Source organism: Hoplias malabaricus, chromosome 7 (assembly GCF_029633855.1).
Source record: "Hoplias malabaricus isolate fHopMal1 chromosome 7, fHopMal1.hap1, whole genome shotgun sequence".
Taxonomy (NCBI): Eukaryota; Metazoa; Chordata; class Actinopteri; order Characiformes; family Erythrinidae; genus Hoplias; species Hoplias malabaricus.
In genome coordinates, this window is record NC_089806.1 from 2514968 (window position 1) to 2542573 (window position 27606).

The window sequence follows — 27606 nt, forward strand, 5'->3', positions numbered from 1 at the left end:
TAGCGACCAACTGAATGTATTGAATTTGCTAAATGTTTACAATATTTCCTGTGAAGACTATGAGAGTGATGTGTGTTTACAAGAACTTATAACTTATACACTTCGATTTCAGCCAGACCCCAAAAAAAATTTTGCTTCAAGAAGCGCTGCCCCAGACAGCGAGCATATATAGGTCCAGTGGAGTAAAAAGGCTGGCACGCCACTGACTGTAGACCACTGCTGGTCCACCATCGGACCACACAGATTACTGTCCTGTACAGGATATAACTCATCTATAATCTCCTCAAACTGATTTTTATTATAACTGTAGGTTTGATGCATGTAAAACTAAATTAGAACAAACATAAAAATTCAGCAGGTTTTAAAGTGTTATGGACATTCAGACATTGAGAGCAAAACACTAGAAATCTACTTCTTCAGAAAAAAACTACATCTGAATAGACATACATTAACTTTAATTCAGTTTAAGGGGTTTATTTCTCACCTGTTAATAACCTGCTCTCTCTCTCTCTCTCTCTCCCTCTGTGTGTGTGTGTGTGTGTGTGTCAGCCACTTTAGTAAAAATGTCAAAGAAAAGAAAAACAGACTCTGGATCATTAAAGAGGGAACTGAAACGCCAGGTGAGTTTAAAAATTTTAGTGAAATCTACGAACATTTGTTAAAATAAAAAAGGCTTCCTCTATAAATATTAATACAAAGGGTTTTTTAAGGTACTTTCAGGTTTTCCTTGAAAAATGCTTGTGATTTCTTTTTTTATCATTGTGATATTTGTAGATTATTATACTGAATGTATTTGTTGATGTAATGTGTTGTTGATAAATTAATGTGTAGTCTTTGTGAATTTAAAGCACACATCGACTTTATTTGACATTCTGGAGCAGGTTATAAATGTCAGAATAATACAAGCACAATATTTAGAAGTATTGAGGTGTAGTAGCGCTGTGTGTCCAGCAGAGTTCTTCAGTAACATTGCTTTATTACACAGAGTTCAGTGTTGATCTGAGACCTGTGTTAGAATCATTTAGGGATCAGTTAGTCACTTTATATAAAGGGCATTGGCATTCTTTATAGTGTTAAATTTGTAAAATGATGGTTTTACCACTGTCCAACAATGTAATTGCATGTTTTATGTTGTATATTTTTAAGTGTTATAGTTGCTGTAAAATAATTTGAATTGAATATGTTGTGAGAACTTTATTAATGAATATGAATATTTCATGTATCATTCTAAACACACAGAGAGGGGATCAGCAGGATGTGACCAGTAAGAACACTATGATGGAGATTCAGACCTCCAGCAGCCAAGGAGAAACCTCTGACCAAACGTGAGTATCTCTGCACCAGAGCTCATTAAGAGTGAAACTGGCTGATCTGCAGCTCAATCACAATTTGGTTCTGTAAGGGGTCAGGTGATGCACTAGGACAGCAGGCATCACCAGCTCTAATACTCCAACTCCTAGACCCTCCAGAACTAATCACTGCAATCAGAGCTGACTGGGTGCACCTGCTTGATCCCTGTTTAAAAAAACATCAAACAAAGGTTCAGCATTTTGCCTTTTTTGAGGGCTGACATGTATGGTATTTAAAAAAGAGAAAAGAAACAAACAGAAAAAGAAAAGAGTTAGAAAAAAGAAACAGAAGAGAAAATAATAATGAAGTAATAACAGCTCAGAAGAAAAGATAAATAAAAAGAGAAATATTTGAAGGGTTGAATCCTGTTCAAACAGGAGCTGATGCATACACAGTTTTCGTGTCCCATTTGTTTGACCGTTCTTGTCTTTTTTACTTGAATGTTAAGAAGTGCAATTCCAGTACTTAAAACTAACTGGCGTGGCAATACGCACATGCTTATGGCACAGGAGATTGCTGTCATGCCCTTGTCCTGTCGTGTCTGTTTTCCCCGCCATGTGCTCACTTAGCACATGCCTCTGTTTGTTATTGTCTGTGTCTCCGCCCTAGTCCCGCCTTTGTTCCTCCTCCTCATCAGTGTCCACATCAGTGTCATTTGTAACCCTGCCCCTTTGTTATCTGTTTCAGGTGTCCCTTGTCTGTGTGGTGTATTTAAGTTCCCTTGTCTCTCTTCCTCGTGTTGGACATTCCACCTTTGTTTTGTGCTCTCCGGTCTGTCTGTCATGTCTGTATCTCATGCCCTACAAGTCAGTCTTTTGTCTCTTGTCTGTTTGTGTGCTTACTCTGTATTTCTGTGTTCAAGTTTAGTCTGCTTTAGCTCTTCCATGTTTAGTTCTATGTTTGGTTTTCTGTCTAGTTTCAGTCTGTTTAGCTTTTTCTGTTTAGATCTCTGTTCAGTTCGCTATGTCTAGGTTTGTCTTTCTATGTCTATGTATAGGTTTAGTCTGTTTAAGCTCTATCTGTCTAGGTTTGTCAGTCCAGTTCCCTCTCTGTCTAAGCCCCTCTGTCCAGGTCATCCTGTCCAAGCCTCTGTGTCAGTCTTTCTTTGTTTAAGTATTCTGTCTGTTACTCTAGTCTTTCTGTTTTGTTATCTTTTGTTTAAATAAAGTCACTGTGTTATAGCAAGTGAGTCCGCCCCGTTATCCTGACGGCTGGTTCAAATCCAACTCATGGTGACTCATAAACACACAAAATGCACGAAAAAACATTCAAGTATTAGGTGTATTTATAGTAGAACACATTATACATAAAATAATAACACATTAGACTTCACTATAGAGAACATTTTACCATTTACAGGATATGATAAGGCAGATCAAGCTATGAGAATACTGATGAATATCAAGATGAAATAAGTTCAGAACTGAAAATGTCTTGTTTTAATGAATATGTTCAGAGTGTAACACAATTACAAAGTACTCAGTGAATACTTATAATAATGAAACTATAGAAGGACATCTCAACAGTTTATTAGTTCATTAGTGATTGTTCATTACCAAGCAGTGTGCAGTGATATTGGTTCTTTTGTGGATTTTCTTTTTTCTGACAAATATTTGTCTCCAGATTATAGAAGAGTAACATAAGCAACAACAAAACATCAATCTAAATGGCCCCTCTGTAATACTCACTAGATGCTAGTACCCAGAAATCAGTAACATGATATACCCCCTGTCCAATTTTTTGCCGTCCTCGAAGTGTGCACTTTGATGATGTTGTTGAAGGATGAACAAAAGGAGCCAGGGTTCAAGAGTTCAAGGGGTCAGAGTGTTAGGAGCAGAATGGGACGCTCGTGCCCTTCAGGTGTTTAAATCACTGTGGGTTAAACACAAAACACAGCAGCTTCCAGCCAAACTGGGCTCAAACAGAATTCTGGACCCTCAAACAGAAATATGCTTATAAGTTATTAAATAAGTTAATTTATTAGATAATTATGATCATTTATTATTTTATCTTATGAATATTTGGAGCCTGTGACCCACAAGCTTTTAACATTCTGCTCTTTTACAAAACAGATCTGATCTAGTTTCTCCCTGTAATCCTCACTGGACATTCCCTTCAGGAAAATTTCGTCTGCTGTGGACTTAAGGGAGCGGCGTCAAGTGCGCATAGGTGGTGCTAGTGAGCATCCTTTTAGAGGTATATAAAAGAATTGGGACACTCTAAAGCCTTGAATATTTAGACGGATATGTGCAAATAAGGGGCACGAGGGCACAAGTGTGAGTATTCGGACAGGGGAGAGCTTTCCAAAATGATGACACAAACAACAGTGACAGCAGTTTATCCCTGCAGTTTGACCGCCATGGTCCTGAATTGAACAGATAACCATTTTAGATAAAATGTTGTAATGTTTTTACTTTGAAGATGGATTGTTTATGAGAATGACTGTCACCATACAATGTTACTCTTTTCATAACCCCAGACCAATAGTTTTTGAAATTACCATAACATTTTGTCATTATTTAATTGATTCTCAGCACAACAAGGACACAAATGTGGGGTGGATTATATATTTGGCGACAGGAAGCTATACATTTTTCAAACTGGCATTCAGCACTGTGTATATGTTGGTGTTAAAAAATATTGTGAGAAGTGCTAATGTGGAATGGAGAAACATTACTTGATGTTGCATACTTAAACCTCTCAGCATTCTCCTTTTAAAAAAAAACACTCCAAATTTATTCCTACAGGAAAAGGTCAATGTGTTGGTACCCTCAAAGATTCAGTAGTTTTAGTTATGGAACATAATTGCACATAATTGTTATATTGATGTCATACGCCCCATAATTCTATAATGAAAGGTTGCAGGTACTCCCTTTTCTTTCTGGAAAAGTAAGTAAATAAAAACTATTTATACAGCATCTTTACAAGCACAAGTGCTTTACAAAGACACGCCATGACATGAAATACAACCAAATACACTACAAAAATGATAAAAAAAAGGCAATAATGGCAATGACATTACAGCCTTGTTCATTGTTTAAATGCCTGTGTAAAAGGTTGGTCTTTAGTTGCTTTTTAAAAGAGTCCACAGAATAGCCCGTTCTTAAAAAGGGGGCAATGTGTTCCACAGCTTAGGTGTGATGACCTCAAATGCAGAAGAGAATGTAATATAACTTTATGGAACTGGAATTTAACACCTCTTTTAAAGGTACATTACACTGTACCTTTGGTGACAATGTGCCTATACAGGGCCTATTTCTCCTCAGTGTAATTATGTGGTATTATTGGCTTGACACAATACACAATACCACAACACCTCACTTGAATGTGTGCAGAATTTGGGGTTCCACCATACTGAGGAGATGTTTAATTAGCCAAAATTATGAAGCAATATTCAGGAGCTACATAACTCCCATTCTTTGTCCAACAATTCTTTTAGAATTTAACCTAATCAGACACTACTGAAGCATGTTTTATGGGTGTACGTCACAGTTGGAGGGAGGATGATGGAGGTGGATGTACATGCAAGGAATCCTTATTATGAAACAAAAGTAAACGAAACAGAAAACAAATATGAGCAAGATAAATGGAAACCAATCTAGACTAAAGCTGAACAGAGCTAAAGAGCAACAAACAAGGATGGGAACAGAAAACAACAATGAACTGGTGTAGACCTCAGTAAAACACAGAGAAAGAAACAAACATCTACACACAAGACCAGACAAGGGAGTGTTTCAAACAAAGGGGTATAAACACGCAGGACAAACGAGGAACACCTGGAAACACTAATGAGAGGGCAGAGACTGAGACGGGACTAAGGTGGGGCTAGGGCAGAGACAAGAACAAAACAAACAGAGCCATGTGCTAACTGAGCACATGGTGGGGATACAGGCAAAGGCTTGACAGTGTACTAGCAGCTATGAGAGAAGCACATAGATTGAACAGCAGTGCACTGAGTACACAGCCCTATGGACCTCAGTCCTCAGCATAATGGTGCTGGAGATGTTCTTCCTGATCTGGAGTGATTGAGTTCACACAGTCAGAAAGTCTGGAAGTTGAAGAAGGTGTTCAGGCAGAAGGTGTCAGGCCCAGTAGGTTCAGTTTCCTGATCAAGTGCTGAGGAATGATGGTACTGAATACTAAACAAAAGTCTATGAACAGCAATTGCACAGATGTCTTTATTGTCCAGATGTGAGAGAGCCAGGTGAAGGGATGTGTCTATGGCAACATCTGTGCAGTGGTTTGGACAATATGCATATTGCAAGCTATTGGATATGGATCACCCCGTCCACCTTTTGAGAACCCAGGTCACAATCCTCCAGGAGGAGTGTGAAAAAGGTATGCGGTCAGCTCTAGGCTTGACTCAGGGAAGATGATGCCCCTGCCTGGGCATGGGACACGAGCTCAGGTTTGATTATTCTGTAGCTGGCCACCTTTGATGAGGGTATCTAGTGTAGTAAGGCCAAAACACCCCCTGATTCAAAGCTATACTACTGATGTGTCCTGAAATGTACATCTTTTTTGTATGAGATACAGCTCTCACGCCACTCTTAACACCAAGGTAAACCTCATGTGCATACCATCTACTGGCACAGTTAAGCAGTAGAACAAAAAAGGAAGTGTGTTGTCATGAAATAACAGCATGGCTGTTATTAATAAATCCTTCCACCAAATTATGTTCCTCAACAAGTAGCTTGTTGCTACGTCACAGCAATGAACTGCACTGCACTCACCGCCCAGACTGGCTCAGTCTCAGCTCCTTATGTCTTATTTTGTGTTGAATTAAACGGTTTGTAGTGACAGTCACTGCCCTCAGTCTCCATTTATTTCAAGTTAAACTTGGTGATAAACGTGTTACTAACAGTGATTGAGTATAATTGTTATGTGATTTTTATTTGATATTAGTATTCTTGAAGAAAACTAAAGAGTTTATTGGTGTGAAACATGAACTAGAGCTTATTTAGCAGTAAAAATATGATAAGGACAGCTGGAGCGTAGAGTTTTAAGCAATGGCATTCAGCGGAGTGATACAGTGTTTGTGAAAAACCGGTGCTGTTTTTGCGAAATAAAGCATGCTTTAGAACAGAACTAACTGTTGTATACAGTGAAACAGGAACTAACTGTTGTATAATGGACAGTTTACCATCACGTCCCATGTTTCATGATTCTTTTGCTTTATTGCAGAGATATTTTGTAAAGCAAATTTAGTACCAATATGACAAGTGGAGTTCTGTATACATTGACCAGACCAGTCAGAGTGAGTGTTACCCACACTCCGAGCTCAATGGCTGTCCAAGCTCCAAATGGTACTTGGTGCAGCAGCATATGAGTTCAGAAATGTTTTTGTAGTTCTAGTTACAGTAGTTGTTGTAGGATAAGTTTTCACACTCAAGTAGATAAATGCAGCATTTGTTCTTGAGAAGGGGAGGGGTCCTCTGATGATAAGGGAGGTTCATAGGTATAGTGAAGTTAAAAGTTAAATAAATGCTACTGAAGCTAAACGAGAATCACTGGGCAAGAGACAGGAACACACTCTGGACAGAGCAACCATCCATCACAGGGCATCAAAAACGTTCACAGCAAATTCACAGCTATGGAGACTTTTTCAAGATCAGTCCACCTACCATCATGTGTGTGGACTGTGGGAGGAAACTGGCACAGACACAGGGAGAACACACCAAAACTCTTCACAGACAGTCATCCGACGTTGATGTGAAAGTGACACTAGCTGCTGAGTAACTGTGCAACAAGTTTCACTTTATAACATATTTTTTATTTCGTTCCCTCTTTCAGTGTATGCACTGTAATTGAATCAGGTTTTTTTTCTTAAAACTCTGACTCTAAAACTGACTGATGGAATCGTCTATAGCTGTTAAAAACACATTTGACATAACAATTGTTTTTGACTCTTTTTATAAATGTAAATGACATACTGAACATTGATTACTGAACAATGTGCTAAACCTTCACATGTATCAATATAAAGAATAATGGTATGTTCAAATTAGAAAGGTTTGGATAGTGTTTATAATGTGTGATTATGAGTGATGTCCTTTGGTGTATTTTACCCTGCTTTATGAGTCTTGATATATATTGTTTGTAATCTTTTCATATGCTGCAATATAACTTTATATATCCTGTTTCATATGGAGTTTTCTGAGTCAATATGAACAAAAATTAGTTGAATAATCCTGTGTGTGTGTGTGTATTTTTTCCAGATTGGAGGCCAAGAGATCGCCTTCTCCTGAACCCAGCTATGTGTCCATGAGAAGTGACCGTTCCATGATTAACCCTCCTATATTCAGCAATGAAAGAGATTCAACACGGTATTGATTTTAAAGTGTTATTAATTGTTTATAAATCAATAAATGACCTCAGACCAAAATATATTTCAGATCTTCTAGACATATATGAACCCAGTGGCCCCTCAGATCAGTTGGGACTGGTCAGCTAGTGGTGACCCGGGTCAGAACCACACAGGGGGAGGCAACCTACAGTCACTATGCTGCCTGCCCTCGGAACAGACTCCCGGAAGGCATCAGATTTGCCCCAAATATTACAAACCCACGCGGACACGGGGAGAGCACACCGAACTCCTCACAGACAGTCACCCGGAGAGGGACTCGAACCCACAACCTCCAGGTCCCTGGAGCTGTGTGACTGTGACACTACCTACAGTAGTAACATAACCCTTAACATAACAGTCAACAAACTATTAGTTTATCTAGTCTAACGCTGTTTTAAAAAATGCACAATTAAGGGCCTGTGTTGTCTATTGTTTTCTCGGCATGGTGGTGCAGCAGGTAGTGTCGCAGTCACACAGCTTCAGGATCCTGTAGGTTGTGGTTTCAAGTCCCACTCCGGGTGACTGTCTGTGAGGAGTTTGGTGTGCTCTCCCCGTGTCCATGTGGGTTTACTCCGGGTGCTTTGGTTCCTCCCACAGTCCAAAGACCCATGTTGGTAGGTGGATTGGCGACTCAAAGGTGTCCATAGGTGTGAGTGTGTGTCGCCCTGTGAAGGACTGGCACCCCCTTATAAATGTACATGTTTGTCAATGTAAGGATAATGTGTTTGAATTAGAAAGGTTTTGGAGAGTGTTTATAGGGTATGATTATTATATCAGTGAAATCCTGAACTTTGGTGTGTTTTATTGAGATTTATTGTTCATAAATCAATACTTATAGCTTTATATACCCTGCTTTATTAGCAGTGTTCTTTATATATCTAGTGTTGTATTTTTATATAGTCTACTTCATGAACAGTGTTCTTTATATATCTAGTGTTGTATCTTTATATAACCTGCTTTATGAGCAGTGTTCTTTATATAACTAGTGTTGTATCTTTATATAGTCTGCTTTATGAGCAGTGTTCTTTATATAACTAGTGTTGTATCTTTATATAGTCTGCTTTATGAGCAGTGATCTTTATATAACTAGTGTCGTATCTTTATATAGTCTGCTTTATTAGTGGAGTTCTTTATATAACTAGTGTCGTATCTTTATATAGTCTGCTTTATTAGTGGAGTTCTTTATATGACTAGTGTCGTATCTTTATATAGTCTGCTTTATTAGTGGAGTTCTTTATATGACTAGTGTCGTATCTTTATATTGTCTGCTTTATGAGCAGTGATCTTTGTATAACTAGTGTTGTATCTTTATATAGTCTGCTTTATGAGCAGTGTTCTTTATATAACTAGTGACAGGAACACACTCTGGACAGAGCAACCATCCATCACAGGGCATCACAAACTTGCAAATTCACAGCTATGGAGACTTTTTCATGGTCAATCCACCTACCATCATGTGTGTGAACCGTGGGAGGAAACTGGCACAGACAAAGGGAGAACACACCAAACTCTTCACAGACAGTCATCCGAAGTGGATGTGAAAGTGACACTAACTGCTGAGTAACTGTGCAACAAGTTTCACTTTATAACATATTTTTTATTTTGTTCCCTCTTTCAGTGTATGCACTGTAATTGAATCAGGTTTTTTTTCTTAAAACTCTGACTCTAAAACTGACTGATGGAATCATCTATAGCTGTTAAAAACACATTTGACATAATTGTTTTTGACTCTTTTGATAAATGTAAATGACATACTGAACATTGATTACTGAACAATGTGCTAAACCTTCACATGTATCAATATAAAGAATAATGGTATGTTCAAATTAGAAAGGTTTGGATAGTGTTTATAATGTGTGATTATGAGTGATGTCCTTTGGTGTATTTTACCCTGCTTTATGAGTCTTGATATATATTGTTTGTAATCTTTTCATATGCTGCAATATAACTTTATATATCCTGTTTCATATGGAGTTTTCTGAGTCAATATGAACAAAAATTAGTTGAATAATCCTGTGTGTGTGTGTGTGTGTATTTTTTCCAGATTGGAGGCCAAGAGATCGCCTTCTCCTGAACCCAGCTATGTGTCCATGAGAAGTGACCGTTCCATGATTAACCCTCCTATATTCAGCAATGAAAGAGATTCAACACGGTATTGATTTTAAAGTGTTATTAATTGTTTATAAATCAATAAATGACCTCAGACCAAAATATATTTCAGATCTTCTAGACATATATGAACCCAGTGGCCCCTCAGATCAGTTGGGACTGGTCAGCTAGTGGTGACCCGGGTCAGAACCACACAGGGGGAGGCAACATACAGTCACTATGCTGCCTGCCCTCGGAACAGACTCCCGGAAGGCATCAGATTTGCCCCAAATATTACAAACCCACGCGGACACGGGGAGAGCACACCGAACTCCTCACAGACAGTCACCCGGAGAGGGACTCGAACCCACAACCTCCAGGTCCCTGGAGCTGTGTGACTGTGACACTACCTACAGTAGTAACATAACCCTTAACATAACAGTCAACAAACTATTAGTTTATCTAGTCTAACGCTGTTTTAAAAAATGCACAATTAAGGGCCTGTGTTGTCTATTGTTTTCTCGGCATGGTGGTGCAGCAGGTAGTGTCGCAGTCACACAGCTTCAGGATCCTGTAGGTTGTGGTTTCAAGTCCCACTCCGGGTGACTGTCTGTGAGGAGTTTGGTGTGCTCTCCCCGTGTCCATGTGGGTTTACTCCGGGTGCTTTGGTTCCTCCCACAGTCCAAAGACCCATGTTGGTAGGTGGATTGGCGACTCAAAGGTGTCCATAGGTGTGAGTGTGTGTCGCCCTGTGAAGGACTGGCACCCCCTTATAAATGTACATGTTTGTCAATGTAAGGATAATGTGTTTGAATTAGAAAGGTTTTGGAGAGTGTTTATAGGGTATGATTATTATATCAGTGAAATCCTGAACTTTGGTGTGTTTTATTGAGATTTATTGTTCATAAATCAATACTTATAGCTTTATATACCCTGCTTTATTAGCAGTGTTCTTTATATATCTAGTGTTGTATTTTTATATAGTCTACTTCATGAACAGTGTTCTTTATATATCTAGTGTTGTATCTTTATATAACCTGCTTTATGAGCAGTGTTCTTTATATAACTAGTGTCGTATCTTTATATAGTCTGCTTTATGAGCAGTGTTCTTTATATAACTAGTGTTGTATCTTTATATAGTCTGCTTTATGGGCAGTGTTCTTTATATATCTAGTGTCATATCTTTATATAGTCTGCTTTATGAGCAGTGTTCTTTATATAACTAGTGTTGTATCTTTATATAGTCTGCTTTATGAGCAGTGTTCTTTATATATCTAGTGTTGTATCTTTATATAGTCTGCTTTATGAGCGGACTTCTGTATATATCTAGTGTTGTATCTTTATATAGTCTGTTTTATGAACAGTGTTCTTTATATATCTAGTGTTGTATCTTTATATAGTCTGCTTTATGAGCGGACTTCTGTATATATCTAGTGTTGTATCTTTATATAGTCTGCTTTATGAACAGTGTTCTTTATATATCCAGTGTTGTATCTTTATATAGTTTGCTTTATGAACAGTGTTCTTTATATAACTAGTGTTGTATCTTTATATAGTCTGCTTTATGAGCAGTGATCTTTATATAACTAGTGTCGTATCTTTATATAGTCTGCTTTATTAGTGGAGTTCTTTATATGACTAGTGTCGTATCTTTATATAGTCTGCTTTATTAGTGGAGTTCTTTATATGACTAGTGTCGTATCTTTATATTGTCTGCTTTATGAGCAGTGATCTTTGTATAACTAGTGTTGTATCTTTATATAGTCTGCTTTATGAGCAGTGTTCTTTATATAACTAGTGACAGGAACACACTCTGGACAGAGCAACCATCCATCACAGGGCATCACAAACTTGCAAATTCACAGCTATGGAGACTTTTTCATGGTCAATCCACCTACCATCATGTGTGTGAACCGTGGGAGGAAACTGGCACAGACAAAGGGAGAACACACCAAACTCTTCACAGACAGTCATCCGAAGTGGATGTGAAAGTGACACTAACTGCTGAGTAACTGTGCAACAAGTTTCACTTTATAACATATTTTTTATTTTGTTCCCTCTTTCAGTGTATGCACTGTAATTGAATCAGGTTTTTTTTCTTAAAACTCTGACTCTAAAACTGACTGATGGAATCATCTATAGCTGTTAAAAACACATTTGACATAATTGTTTTTGACTCTTTTGATAAATGTAAATGACATACTGAACATTGATTACTGAACAATGTGCTAAACCTTCACATGTATCAATATAAAGAATAATGGTATGTTCAAATTAGAAAGGTTTGGATAGTGTTTATAATGTGTGATTATGAGTGATGTCCTTTGGTGTATTTTACCCTGCTTTATGAGTCTTGATATATATTGTTTGTAATCTTTTCATATGCTGCAATATAACTTTATATATCCTGTTTCATATGGAGTTTTCTGAGTCAATATGAACAAAAATTAGTTGAATAATCCTGTGTGTGTGTGTGTGTATTTTTTCCAGATTGGAGGCCAAGAGATCGCCTTCTCCTGAACCCAGCTATGTGTCCATGAGAAGTGACCGTTCCATGATTAACCCTCCTATATTCAGCAATGAAAGAGATTCAACACGGTATTGATTTTAAAGTGTTATTAATTGTTTATAAATCAATAAATGACCTCAGACCAAAATATATTTCAGATCTTCTAGACATATATGAACCCAGTGGCCCCTCAGATCAGTTGGGACTGGTCAGCTAGTGGTGACCCGGGTCAGAACCACACAGGGGGAGGCAACATACAGTCACTATGCTGCCTGCCCTCGGAACAGACTCCCGGAAGGCATCAGATTTGCCCCAAATATTACAAACCCACGCGGACACGGGGAGAGCACACCGAACTCCTCACAGACAGTCACCCGGAGAGGGACTCGAACCCACAACCTCCAGGTCCCTGGAGCTGTGTGACTGTGACACTACCTACAGTAGTAACATAACCCTTAACATAACAGTCAACAAACTATTAGTTTATCTAGTCTAACGCTGTTTTAAAAAATGCACAATTAAGGGCCTGTGTTGTCTATTGTTTTCTCGGCATGGTGGTGCAGCAGGTAGTGTCGCAGTCACACAGCTTCAGGATCCTGTAGGTTGTGGTTTCAAGTCCCACTCCGGGTGACTGTCTGTGAGGAGTTTGGTGTGCTCTCCCCGTGTCCATGTGGGTTTACTCCGGGTGCTTTGGTTCCTCCCACAGTCCAAAGACCCATGTTGGTAGGTGGATTGGCGACTCAAAGGTGTCCATAGGTGTGAGTGTGTGTCGCCCTGTGAAGGACTGGCACCCCCTTATAAATGTACATGTTTGTCAATGTAAGGATAATGTGTTTGAATTAGAAAGGTTTTGGAGAGTGTTTATAGGGTATGATTATTATATCAGTGAAATCCTGAACTTTGGTGTGTTTTATTGAGATTTATTGTTCATAAATCAATACTTATAGCTTTATATACCCTGCTTTATTAGCAGTGTTCTTTATATATCTAGTGTTGTATTTTTATATAGTCTACTTCATGAACAGTGTTCTTTATATATCTAGTGTTGTATCTTTATATAACCTGCTTTATGAGCAGTGTTCTTTATATAACTAGTGTCGTATCTTTATATAGTCTGCTTTATGAGCAGTGTTCTTTATATAACTAGTGTTGTATCTTTATATAGTCTGCTTTATGGGCAGTGTTCTTTATATATCTAGTGTCATATCTTTATATAGTCTGCTTTATGAGCAGTGTTCTTTATATAACTAGTGTTGTATCTTTATATAGTCTGCTTTATGAGCAGTGTTCTTTATATATCTAGTGTTGTATCTTTATATAGTCTGCTTTATGAGCGGACTTCTGTATATATCTAGTGTTGTATCTTTATATAGTCTGTTTTATGAACAGTGTTCTTTATATATCTAGTGTTGTATCTTTATATAGTCTGCTTTATGAGCGGACTTCTGTATATATCTAGTGTTGTATCTTTATATAGTCTGCTTTATGAACAGTGTTCTTTATATATCCAGTGTTGTATCTTTATATAGTTTGCTTTATGAACAGTGTTCTTTATATAACTAGTGTTGTATCTTTATATAGTCTGCTTTATGAGCAGTGATCTTTATATAACTAGTGTCGTATCTTTATATAGTCTGCTTTATTAGTGGAGTTCTTTATATGACTAGTGTCGTATCTTTATATAGTCTGCTTTATTAGTGGAGTTCTTTATATGACTAGTGTCGTATCTTTATATTGTCTGCTTTATGAGCAGTGATCTTTGTATAACTAGTGTTGTATCTTTATATAGTCTGCTTTATGAGCAGTGTTCTTTATATAACTAGTGACAGGAACACAGTCTGGACAGAGCAACCATCCATCACAGGGCATCACAAACTTGCAAATTCACAGCTATGGAGACTTTTTCATGGTCAATCCACCTACCATCATGTGTGTGAACCGTGGGAGGAAACTGGCACAGACAAAGGGAGAACACACCAAACTCTTCACAGACAGTCATCCGAAGTGGATGTGAAAGTGACACTAACTGCTGAGTAACTGTGCAACAAGTTTCACTTTATAACATATTTTTTATTTTGTTCCCTCTTTCAGTGTATGCACTGTAATTGAATCAGGTTTTTTTTCTTAAAACTCTGACTCTAAAACTGACTGATGGAATCATCTATAGCTGTTAAAAACACATTTGACATAATTGTTTTTGACTCTTTTGATAAATGTAAATGACATACTGAACATTGATTACTGAACAATGTGCTAAACCTTCACATGTATCAATATAAAGAATAATGGTATGTTCAAATTAGAAAGGTTTGGATAGTGTTTATAATGTGTGATTATGAGTGATGTCCTTTGGTGTATTTTACCCTGCTTTATGAGTCTTGATATATATTGTTTGTAATCTTTTCATATGCTGCAATATAACTTTATATATCCTGTTTCATATGGAGTTTTCTGAGTCAATATGAACAAAAATTAGTTGAATAATCCTGTGTGTGTGTGTGTGTATTTTTTCCAGATTGGAGGCCAAGAGATCGCCTTCTCCTGAACCCAGCTATGTGTCCATGAGAAGTGACCGTTCCATGATTAACCCTCCTATATTCAGCAATGAAAGAGATTCAACACGGTATTGATTTTAAAGTGTTATTAATTGTTTATAAATCAATAAATGACCTCAGACCAAAATATATTTCAGATCTTCTAGACATATATGAACCCAGTGGCCCCTCAGATCAGTTGGGACTGGTCAGCTAGTGGTGACCCGGGTCAGAACCACACAGGGGGAGGCAACATACAGTCACTATGCTGCCTGCCCTCGGAACAGACTCCCGGAAGGCATCAGATTTGCCCCAAATATTACAAACCCACGCGGACACGGGGAGAGCACACCGAACTCCTCACAGACAGTCACCCGGAGAGGGACTCGAACCCACAACCTCCAGGTCCCTGGAGCTGTGTGACTGTGACACTACCTACAGTAGTAACATAACCCTTAACATAACAGTCAACAAACTATTAGTTTATCTAGTCTAACGCTGTTTTAAAAAATGCACAATTAAGGGCCTGTGTTGTCTATTGTTTTCTCGGCATGGTGGTGCAGCAGGTAGTGTCGCAGTCACACAGCTTCAGGATCCTGTAGGTTGTGGTTTCAAGTCCCACTCCGGGTGACTGTCTGTGAGGAGTTTGGTGTGCTCTCCCCGTGTCCATGTGGGTTTACTCCGGGTGCTTTGGTTCCTCCCACAGTCCAAAGACCCATGTTGGTAGGTGGATTGGCGACTCAAAGGTGTCCATAGGTGTGAGTGTGTGTCGCCCTGTGAAGGACTGGCACCCCCTTATAAATGTACATGTTTGTCAATGTAAGGATAATGTGTTTGAATTAGAAAGGTTTTGGAGAGTGTTTATAGGGTATGATTATTATATCAGTGAAATCCTGAACTTTGGTGTGTTTTATTGAGATTTATTGTTCATAAATCAATACTTATAGCTTTATATACCCTGCTTTATTAGCAGTGTTCTTTATATATCTAGTGTTGTATTTTTATATAGTCTACTTCATGAACAGTGTTCTTTATATATCTAGTGTTGTATCTTTATATAACCTGCTTTATGAGCAGTGTTCTTTATATAACTAGTGTCGTATCTTTATATAGTCTGCTTTATGAGCAGTGTTCTTTATATAACTAGTGTTGTATCTTTATATAGTCTGCTTTATGGGCAGTGTTCTTTATATATCTAGTGTCATATCTTTATATAGTCTGCTTTATGAGCAGTGTTCTTTATATAACTAGTGTTGTATCTTTATATAGTCTGCTTTATGAGCAGTGTTCTTTATATATCTAGTGTTGTATCTTTATATAGTCTGCTTTATGAGCGGACTTCTGTATATATCTAGTGTTGTATCTTTATATAGTCTGTTTTATGAACAGTGTTCTTTATATATCTAGTGTTGTATCTTTATATAGTCTGCTTTATGAGCGGACTTCTGTATATATCTAGTGTTGTATCTTTATATAGTCTGCTTTATGAACAGTGTTCTTTATATATCCAGTGTTGTATCTTTATATAGTTTGCTTTATGAACAGTGTTCTTTATATAACTAGTGTTGTATCTTTATATAGTCTGCTTTATGAGCAGTGATCTTTATATAACTAGTGTCGTATCTTTATATAGTCTGCTTTATTAGTGGAGTTCTTTATATGACTAGTGTCGTATCTTTATATAGTCTGCTTTATTAGTGGAGTTCTTTATATGACTAGTGTCGTATCTTTATATTGTCTGCTTTATGAGCAGTGATCTTTGTATAACTAGTGTTGTATCTTTATATAGTCTGCTTTATGAGCAGTGTTCTTTATATAACTAGTGACAGGAACACACTCTGGACAGAGCAACCATCCATCACAGGGCATCACAAACTTGCAAATTCACAGCTATGGAGACTTTTTCATGGTCAATCCACCTACCATCATGTGTGTGAACCGTGGGAGGAAACTGGCACAGACAAAGGGAGAACACACCAAACTCTTCACAGACAGTCATCCGAAGTGGATGTGAAAGTGACACTAACTGCTGAGTAACTGTGCAACAAGTTTCACTTTATAACATATTTTTTATTTTGTTCCCTCTTTCAGTGTATGCACTGTAATTGAATCAGGTTTTTTTTCTTAAAACTCTGACTCTAAAACTGACTGATGGAATCATCTATAGCTGTTAAAAACACATTTGACATAATTGTTTTTGACTCTTTTGATAAATGTAAATGACATACTGAACATTGATTACTGAACAATGTGCTAAACCTTCACATGTATCAATATAAAGAATAATGGTATGTTCAAATTAGAAAGGTTTGGATAGTGTTTATAATGTGTGATTATGAGTGATGTCCTTTGGTGTATTTTACCCTGCTTTATGAGTCTTGATATATATTGTTTGTAATCTTTTCATATGCTGCAATATAACTTTATATATCCTGTTTCATATGGAGTTTTCTGAGTCAATATGAACAAAAATTAGTTGAATAATCCTGTGTGTGTGTGTGTGTATTTTTTCCAGATTGGAGGCCAAGAGATCGCCTTCTCCTGAACCCAGCTATGTGTCCATGAGAAGTGACCGTTCCATGATTAACCCTCCTATATTCAGCAATGAAAGAGATTCAACACGGTATTGATTTTAAAGTGTTATTAATTGTTTATAAATCAATAAATGACCTCAGACCAAAATATATTTCAGATCTTCTAGACATATATGAACCCAGTGGCCCCTCAGATCAGTTGGGACTGGTCAGCTAGTGGTGACCCGGGTCAGAACCACACAGGGGGAGGCAACCTACAGTCACTATGCTGCCTGCCCTCGGAACAGACTCCCGGAAGGCATCAGATTTGCCCCAAATATTACAAACCCACGCGGACACGGGGAGAGCACACCGAACTCCTCACAGACAGTCACCCGGAGAGGGACTCGAACCCACAACCTCCAGGTCCCTGGAGCTGTGTGACTGTGACACTACCTACAGTAGTAACATAACCCTTAACATAACAGTCAACAAACTATTAGTTTATCTAGTCTAACACTGTTTTAAAAAATGCACAATTAAGGGCCTGTGTTGTCTATTGTTTTCTCGGCATGGTGGTGCAGCAGGTAGTGTCGCAGTCACACAGCTTCAGGATCCTGTAGGTTGTGGTTTCAAGTTTGGTGTGCTCTCCCCGTGTCCATGTGGGTTTACTCCGGGTGCTCTGGTTCCTCCCACAGTCCAAAGACCCATGTTGGTAGGTGGATTGGCGACTCAAAGGTGTCCATAGGTGTGAGTGTGTGTCGCCCTGTGAAGGACTGGCACCCCCTTATAAATGTACATGTTTGTCAATGTAAGGATAATGTGTTTGAATTAAAAAGGTTTTGGAGAGTATTTATAGGGTATGATTATTATATCAGTGAAATCCTGAACTTTGGTGTATTTTATGCAGATTTATTGTTCATATATCTATACTTATAGCTTTATATACCCTGCTTTATTAGCAGTGTTCTTTATATATCTAGTGTTGTATCTTTATATAGTCTACTTCATGAACAGTGTTCTTTATATATCTAGTGTTGTATCTTTATATAACCTGCTTTATGAGCAGTGTTCTTTATATAACTAGTGTTATATCTTTATATAGTCTACTTCATGAACAGTGTTCTTTATATATCTAGTGTTGTATCTTTATATAGTCTGCTTTATGAGCTGAGTTCTTTATATAACTAGTGTTATATCTTTATATAGTCTGCTTTATGAACAGTGTTCTTTATATATCTAGTGTTGTATCTTCACATAGTCTGCTTGATGAGCTGAGTTCTTTATATAACTAGTGTCGTATCTTTATATAGTCTGCTTTATGAGCAGTGTTCTTTATATAACTAGTGTCGTATCTTTATATAGTCTGCTTTATGAGCAGTGTTCTTTATATAACTAGTGTCGTATCTTTATATAGTCTGCTTTATTAGTGGAGTTCTTTATATGACTAGTGTCGTATCTTTATATTGTCTGCTTTATGAGCAGTGATCTTTGTATAACTAGTGTTGTATCTTTATATAGTCTGCTTTATGAGCAGTGTTCTTTATATAACTAGTGACAGGAACAGACTCTGGACAGAGCAACCATCCATCACAGGGCATCACAAACTTGCAAATTCACAGCTATGGAGACTTTTTCATGGTCAATCCACCTACCATCATGTGTGTGTGGACTGTGGGAGGAAACTGGCACAGACACAGGGAGAACACACCAAAACTCTTCACAGACAGTCATCCGAAGTGGATGTGAAAGTGACACTAGCTGCTGAGTAACTGTGCAACAAGTTTCACTTTATAACATATTTTTTATTTCGTTCCCTCTTTCAGTGTATGCACTGTAATTGAATCAGGTTTTTTTTCTTAAAACTCTGACTCTAAAACTGACTGATGGAATCATCTATAGCTGTTAAAAACACATTTGACATAATTGTTTTTGACTCTTTTGATAAATGTAAATGACATACTGAACATTGATTACTGAACAATGTGCTAAACCTTCACATGTATCAATATAAAGAATAATGGTATGTTCAAATTAGAAAGGTTTGGATAGTGTTTATAATGTGTGATTATGAGTGATGTCCTTTGGTGTATTTTACCCTGCTTTATGAGTCTTGATATATATTGTTTGTAATCTTTTCATATGCTGCAATATAACTTTATATATCCTGTTTCATATGGAGTTTTCTGAGTCAATATGAACAAAAATTAGTTGAATAATCCTGTGTGTGTGTGTGTGTATTTTTTCCAGATTGGAGGCCAAGAGATCGCCTTCTCCTGAACCCAGCTATGTGTCCATGAGAAGTGACCGTTCCATGATTAACCCTCCTATATTCAGCAATGAAAGAGATTCAACACGGTATTGATTTTAAAGTGTTATTAATTGTTTATAAATCAATAAATGACCTCAGACCAAAATATATTTCAGATCTTCTAGACATGTATGAACCCAGTGGCCCCTCAGATCAGTTGGGACTGGTCAGCTAGTGGTGCCCCGGGTCAGAACCACACAGGGGGAGGCAACCTACAGTCACTATGCTGCCTGCCCTCGGAACAGACTCCCGGAAGGCATCAGATTTGCCCCAAATATTACAAACCCACGCGGACACGGGGAGAGCACACCGAACTCCTCACAGACAGTCACCCGGAGAGGGACTCGAACCCACAACCTCCAGGTCCCTGGAGCTGTGTGACTGTGACACTACCTACAGTAGTAACATAACCCTTAACATAACAGTCAACAAACTATTAGTTTATCTAGTCTAACACTGTTTTAAGAAATGTACAATTAAGGGCCTGTGTTGTCTATTGTTTTCTCGGCATGGTGGTGCAGCAGGTAGTGTCGCAGTCACACAGCTTCAGGATCCTGGAGGTTGTGGGTTCAAGTCCCACTCCGGGTGACTGTCTGTGAGGAGTTTGGTGTGCTCTCCCCGTGTCCATGTGGGTTTTCTCCGGGTGCTCTGGTTCCTCCCACAGTCCAAAGACCCATGTTGGTAGGTGGATTGGCGACTCAAAGGTGTCCATAGGTGTGAGTGTGTGTCGCCCTGTGAAGGACTGGCACCCCCTTATAAATGTACATGTTTGTCAATGTAAGGATAATGTGTTTGAATTAGAAAGGTTTTGGAGAGTGTTTATAGGGTATGATTATTATATCAGTGAAATCCAGAACTTTGGTGTATTTTATGCAGATTTATTGTTCATATATCAATTCTTATAGCTTTATATACCCTGCTTTATTAGCAGTGTTCTTTATATATCTGGTGTTGTAACTTTATATAGTCTACTTCATGAACAGTGTTCTTTATATATCTAGTGTTGTATCTTTATATAGTCTACTTCATGAACAGTGTTCTTTATATATCTAGTGTCGTATCTTTTTGTAGTCTGCTTTATGAACAGTGTTCTTTTTATATCTAGTGGTGTATGTATATTTTGTTTGCTTTATCAGTAGTGGTCTTTATATAACTAGTGTCTTATCTTCATATAGTCTGCTTCATGAGTAGTATTCTTTATTTAACTAGTGTCGTATCTTTATATATTTTGCTTTATGAGCAGTGATCTTTATATAACTAGTGTCGTATTTTTATATAGTCTGCTTTATGAACAGTGTTCTTTTTATATCACTAATGTTGTATCTTTATATAGTCTGCTTTATGAGCAGTGTTCTTTATGTAACTAGTGTCGTATCTTTATATAATACTTTATGAACAGTGTTCTTTTTATATCTAGTGTTGTATGTTTATATAGTCTGCTTTATTAGTAGTGTTCTCTATATAACTAGTGTTTTATCTTTATAGAGTCTGTTTTATGAGCAGTGTTCTTTATATAAGTAGTGTTGTATCTTTTTGTAGTCTGCTTTATGAACAGTGTTCTTTTTATATCTAGTGGTGTATGTTTATATTGTCTGCTTTATGAGTAGTGTTCTTTCTATAGCTAGTGTTGTATCTTTATATATTCTGCTTTATGAGCAGTGTTCTTTATATAAGTAGTGTTGTATCTTTTTGTAGTCTGCTTTATGAACAGTGTTCTTTTTATATCTAGTGGTGTATGTTTATATTGTTTGCTTTATTAGTAGTGGTCTTTATATAACTAGTGTCGTATCTTTATATAGTCTTCTTTATGAGCAGTGATCTTTATATAACTAGTGTCGTATCTTTATATAGCCTGCTTTGTGAACAGTGTTCTTTTTATATCTAGTGGTGTATGTTTATATTGTCTGCTTTATGAGTAGTGTTCTTTCTATAGCTAGTGTTGTATCTTTATATATTCTGCTTTATGAGCAGTGATCTTTATATAACTAGTGTTGTATCTTTATATAGTCTGCTATATGAGCAGTGTTCTTAATGTAACTAGTGTCGTATCTTTATATAGTCTGCTTTATGAACAGTGTTCTTTCTATATCTAGTGGTGTATGTTTATATTGTCTGCTTTATGAGCTGAAATATTTATATTTCCAACAGTATAGTTCCATACCCTGCTGTTTGAGCAATAGTCTGTATATATATATATATATATATATATATATATATTGTTGGTAATCTTTTCACATGCAGATTTATAACTTTATATATCCTGCTTCATATGCAGTTTTCTGAATCAATTCGAATAGAAATGTGTTGAATAATCCTGCCTGTGGTATCTCCAGATTGCAGGCCAAGAGATCACTTTTTTCTAAAGGTGCCCGTTCCATGAGTCCAGATCTACAGCAGGATGCTTATAGAGTAGTAAAGGAAGTTTTACAGAGACACAAAACCAGGATGAAGAACAGGTACGAGAACTTGTTTGAGGGAATCAGAACCCCAGAGAATAAAACCCCCCTGAACAGGGTTTACACTCAGCTCTACATCATCGAGGGAGAGAGTGAAAGAGTGAATAAAGAACATGAGGTTTTACAGATGGAGAAAACACCCAGGAAACACCAGCAGGACGCTCCAACCCACTACTCAGACATCTTTAAACCTCTACAAGGTCCTGATGGAGGTGTGAATGCTGACAATCTCAGACTCAGAGACAGAAAAGAGGATAAAGGAGCAGAAGAGCAGGAGATCAGAAGTGTTCTGACTAAAGGCATCGCTGGAATTGGAAAAACTGTCTCTGTGCAGAAGTTCATTGTGGACTGGGCTGATGGAGCAGCCAATGAGGAGGTAGATCTCATGTTTGTGCTTCCGTTCCGGGAGCTGAACTTGATTAAAGATGATCAGTACAGTCTTCTTGGACTTGTGTGTGCCTTCCATCCTGAGCTCAGAGATCTGGACCCAGAGAAATATGACCAGCTCAGAGCTGTGTTTATATTTGATGGTCTGGATGAAAGCAAAGTTCCACTGGACTTTGAACAGTGTGAGAAAGTGTCTGATATCACCATGACATCATCAGTGGGTGTGTTAATGACAAACCTCATCAGAGGAGATCTGCTTCCCTCTGCTCTAATCTGGATCACCTCCCGACCAGCAGCAGCCAATCAGATCCCTCCTCAGTACATCCACCGTGTGACAGAAATTCAGGGATTCACTGACCCCCAGAAGGAGGAGTACTTCAAGAAGAGAATCAGGGACCAAGACCAAGCCCAGAAGATCATCTCCCACATTAAGACAGTGAGGAGCCTCCACATCATGTGCCACATTCCCGTCTTCTGCTGGATCTCAGCCACCGTTCTTCAGAGAATGATCACACAGAGTAACACAGAAATCCCTAAAACTCTGACTGAAATGTACTCACACTTTCTGCTCACTCAGACAAACATGAAGAAGGAGAAGTATGAGGAGAAAGATGAGAGTGACCCAGAGAAACTGCTGGAGTCCAACAGAACCAAGCTCCTGAAACTGGCTGAACTGGCTTTCACACAGCTGCTGAAGGGCAATGTGATGTTCTATGAAGAGGACCTGAGAGAGAGCAGCATTGATGTCACTGAGGCCTCAGTGTATTCTGGGATCTTCACTGAGATCTTTAGGGAGGAGTGTGTGATCCACCAGAGGAAGGTCTACTGCTTTGTTCATCTGAGTTTTCAGGAATTCCTGGCTGCTGTCTTTGTGTTTCACTGCTATGAGAATAACATCATGGAGCCACTGCAGTGTTTAAGCCCATGGTGTGGGGGGTGGTCTGTGAAGGTTCCTCTGGATGATCTTCTGAAGGGAGCAGTGGATAAATCTGTAAAGAGTCCGAATGGACACCTGGATCTGTTCCTCCGGTTCCTGCTGGGACTCTCACTGGAGTCTAATCAGAGTCTCCTACAGGGTCTACTGACCCAAACACACAGTGGATCAGCAGAAACCACATGGTACATCAAGAGATTAATCAAAGGAGATACAAATCCCATCTCTACTGAGAGATCCATCAACCTGTTCCTGTGTCTATCTGAGATAAAGGACCAGTCCCTCTACAGAGAGATTGAGGAGTTTCTAACCTCAGAGACACACTCACAGGTGAAGCTCTCTCCTGGACAGTGTTCAGCTCTAACCTACATAATTCTCACCTCAGAGGAGGAGCTGGTGGAACTGGATCTGAGTAAATATAACACATCAGAGGAGGGATATAGGAGACTTATCCCAGCTGTGGCTGTCTGCAGAAAAGCTCAGTGAGTGTTAAACATTTCATTTATATAACACCACAATTATTTGATTATAGACCCTTTCATAAATTCAGTAAGTGTGTTTGGGCTGTGACCTTTTTTCTTTCTTTTTTTTTTAATGGCAGAGTGAAGTATGTACAAAACCATTAGCTCAGTGTTAACACAGTATAGTAAATATTTATAAGGCATGAGGTAGGACATAAGTAGTGGAAATTTGGTATTTTTACCATAAAATTAAATTAAAGAGGGTTATTTTGTAACAGGTAAGTGAAATTTTGTTTCTAAAGAGCAGCACAGAGAAGCAAAGTATTTTAAAAGAGGGAGAGGGATTCATCAAAAAAATAGTGAAACAATTCAAGAATCTAATTTTTCAAAGTTAAATAGCAAAGACAAAGGATTTAAAACCTAAATTATTATTAGTATCATTATATAATCAGAAGGAGTGTTATTTCTTTTCAGACTCATTAGTTGTAATATGGACTCCTGGAGAATTATTAATTCAGCTCTAAAGTCAGTAAACTGCCCCCTGAAAGAGCTGGACCTCAGTAATAATGACCTGCAGGATTCAGGAGTGGAACTGCTCTCTGCTGGACTGAAGAGTTCACACTGTAAACTGGAGACCCTCAGGTGAGGTTTTTCCATCCATCCATTATCTGTAACCGCTTATCCAATTTAGGATCGCGGGGGGTCCAGAGCCTACCTGGAATCATTGGGCGCAAGGCGGGAATACACCCTGGAGGGGACGCCAGTCCTTCACAGGGCAACACTCACACATTCACTCACACACTCACACCTACGGACACTTTCGAGTCGCCAATCCACCTGCAACGTGTGTTTTTGGACTGTGGGAGGAAACCGGAGCACCCGGAGGAAACCCACGCGAACACGGGGAGAACACACCAACTCCTCACAGACAGTCACCCGGAGCGGGAATCGAACCCACAACCTCCAGGCCCCTGGAGCTGTGTGACTGCGACACTACCTGCTGCGCTAGCGTGCCGCCCGGTGAGGTTTTTGTGAATCTCAATTCTATATGTGCTCAAAATAATAATATAAATAATTTAAACCCTTTATTTAACTGTTATAGTACAAACACAACATTTTAAATGCTGTTGAGAAACTTTAGGCTGTTTTTTTTTTTTTAATATAATTTGACTGTCTTTTAATTTTATTTCAGCAACAAACTTCAAACATGTTGGGATAGGGGCAGTTTTTACCACTGTGTTGCATCACCACGTCTTTTAACAACACTCCAGTCACAGACCAGATCAGCTGCTATGTTGTTAGTTGCTACAAATTGTAGGATTTCAGATGCTCAGCAGCTCAGCATTTCCTAATATTTTGATTAAGTAAAGTTCTAATAACCCTTTACTCATTAATGATTAAACTTTTACAGACTCCCTGGCTGCAATCTAACAAAAGACAACTGTGACACTCTGGGATCCGTTCTACAGTCAGTACACTCCTCTCTGAAAGAGCTGGACCTCAGTAACAATGACCTGCAGGATTCAGGAGTGGAGCTGCTCTCTGCTGGACTGAAGAGTTCACTCTGTAAACTGGAGACTCTCAGGTAAATCACTCATGGTATATTTATTTTCCGACTTTAATCCATCTATCCATCCTTTGTCTACCACTTATCTGGGTCTGAGTCGCAGGGGGCAGCAGTCAAACCACCTCTTCTCTATGTGGTGGAGGAGCAGCAGCTCCACTCAGAGTCTTTCCTGGATGTCCGATCTCCTCACCCTGTCTGTATGGGAGAGTCCAGATACACTGTGGAGGAGCTCACTTCCTACCTGGAGAGAGCACTTTACCATTTCCTGACTGAGTACTATGGTCTCAGATTTGGAGGTGCTGATTCTCATCCCTGCTGCTTCATATTCGGCTACAATAGGGACTCGACAGATCCTAGCAATGAGCCCAGAACCCCATACTCCCAGAGCTCCCCCACAGAATACCCAGAGGGACATGGTCAAATGCCTTTTCCAGATCCACAAAGCTCATGTGGACTGGTTGAGCAAAATCCCTTGCATCCTCCAGGATCCTAGCGAGGGTCCAGTGTTCCACGACCAGGACAGAAACCACATTGTTCCACCTCAATCTGAGGTTCTTCTATCAGTCGGACTCTCTTCTCCAGTACCCTCACATAGACCTTACTGAGGAGGCTGAGGAGTGTGATCCCCCTGTAGTTGGAACACACCCTCCGGTCTCCCTTCTTAAAGAGGGGAACCTCCACCCCTGTCTGCCAGTCCAGAAGCACTGCCCCCGATGTCCTTAGGATGTCACAAAGTTGTGTCAGCCAGGACAGCCCCAAAACATCCAGAGCCTTGAGGAATGCATGGCAGATGTCATCTACCCCTGGAGCCCAGCCACCAAGGAGTTTTTTTGACTACCTTGGCCACCTCATCACAGGTGATACACAAACACTCCCCGGGGTCCCCAAATTCCACTTCCTCTTTAGAAGACGTGCCCGTGAGATTGAGAAGATTCTCAAAATATTCCTTCCACCATCCAGAGGTACCCCAGGTCAAGGTCAATGCTGATCTCAACAAACTACTCACACACCCAAGTTTTCTCTTTGGCAACAGCCGAAGCTGCAATTCGATTTGCCTTTTGGTACCCATCAGCTGCTTCCTGAGTCCCATAAGCCAGCCAAGCTCAATAGGACTCTTTCTTTAGCATGGTGTGATATGTGGATCATAGGTGGACCATTCTCAGCACTGCAGTGACACTGATGTGGTGGTGTGTTAGTGTATGTGGTGCTGGCATGAGTGGATCACACACAGCAGTGCTGGACATTTTAAACCCTGTGTCCACTCACTGTCCACTCTGTGTGACAAAAATCTGTGACATGTAAAGTCAGAGACAGTAGCTCATCTGTTTTTACAGTTTGTGTTAGTCTTGCTCTAGTCATCAATGTACACAGGACACTTTTATAATTATGTTCTAATGTGTTTGGATTTCAATTTCATGCTTCTAATTATACCGTATGTACTCCTTTGCAGACTATCGATCTGTAATTTTGGGAACAAATCATGTAAAACTCTGAGATCAGCTCTACAGTCAGTAAACTGCCCCCTGAAAAAGCTGGACCTTAGTAACAATGACCTGCAGGATTCAGGAGTCAAGTTGATCTCTGCTGGACTGAAGAGTTCACACTGTAAACTGGAGACTCTCAGGTAAAAAAAATTGTTCCATTGTGATACATATATTCTTAATTAATATTTGAATGAATAATCAAGTAAATAAAATTGTATTTATATAGCAACGGAAAATATAACCAACAGACACTATAAACTTTGTTTGATGATGGCTGATAATGACTGCATGAATATCCAGTAAAGCCAATATAGACCCCTCTACGTCACGCCTTCGTCCTGTCAAGTCTGTTGTCCCCGGTCATGTGCTCTTTTTAGCACATGGCTATGTTTTGTTTATGTTCTTGTCTCCGCCCTTGTCCCGTCTTTGTTCCGCCTCCTCGTCTGTGTCATCTGTTAACCCGTCCTCCTCGTTATCTGTCCAGGTGTGTCTCATTTATGTCTTGTATTTAAGCCCTCTTGTCTCACGTCCTGTTTGTCGAACATTGCTCATTTCTCCGTTGTTTTCAGTCCTGTCGGTCACGTTATCTATCTGTCTGTCTCCGTAGTTTCCTAGTCGTCGTTTCGCTTTGTTGTCCGTCTGTCCCCGTTTACCCTGTTTATTTCT

The 27606-nt window shown here is 38.9% G+C and overlaps 1 protein-coding gene across 4 annotated transcripts in view; it reads left to right on the plus strand.

Annotated features, from left to right (window-relative positions):
* Positions 1 to 27606, plus strand: part of LOC136701574 (NLR family CARD domain-containing protein 3-like) — an 87958-nt gene that overhangs the window by 826 nt on the left and 59526 nt on the right. For 3 of the 4 annotated variants that reach the window (XM_066676165.1, XM_066676167.1, XM_066676168.1), the window contains exons 2-13: positions 550 to 620; positions 1240 to 1325; positions 7569 to 7676; positions 9741 to 9848; positions 12275 to 12382; positions 14809 to 14916; positions 17343 to 17450; positions 19591 to 19698; positions 21985 to 23910; positions 24364 to 24531; positions 25301 to 25474; positions 26907 to 27080. In XM_066676165.1, the coding sequence (XP_066532262.1) occupies positions 564 to 620; positions 1240 to 1325; positions 7569 to 7676; positions 9741 to 9848; positions 12275 to 12382; positions 14809 to 14916; positions 17343 to 17450; positions 19591 to 19698; positions 21985 to 23910; positions 24364 to 24531; positions 25301 to 25474; positions 26907 to 27080 (3233 nt within the window). In that variant the 5' untranslated portion in view covers positions 550 to 563. Of the gene's footprint in view, positions 1 to 549; positions 621 to 1239; positions 1326 to 7568; positions 7677 to 9740; positions 9849 to 12274; positions 12383 to 14808; positions 14917 to 17342; positions 17451 to 19590; positions 19699 to 21984; positions 23911 to 24363; positions 24532 to 25300; positions 25475 to 26906; positions 27081 to 27606 lie in introns of those variants that run through there. The other variant, XM_066676166.1, reaches the window with a different exon arrangement.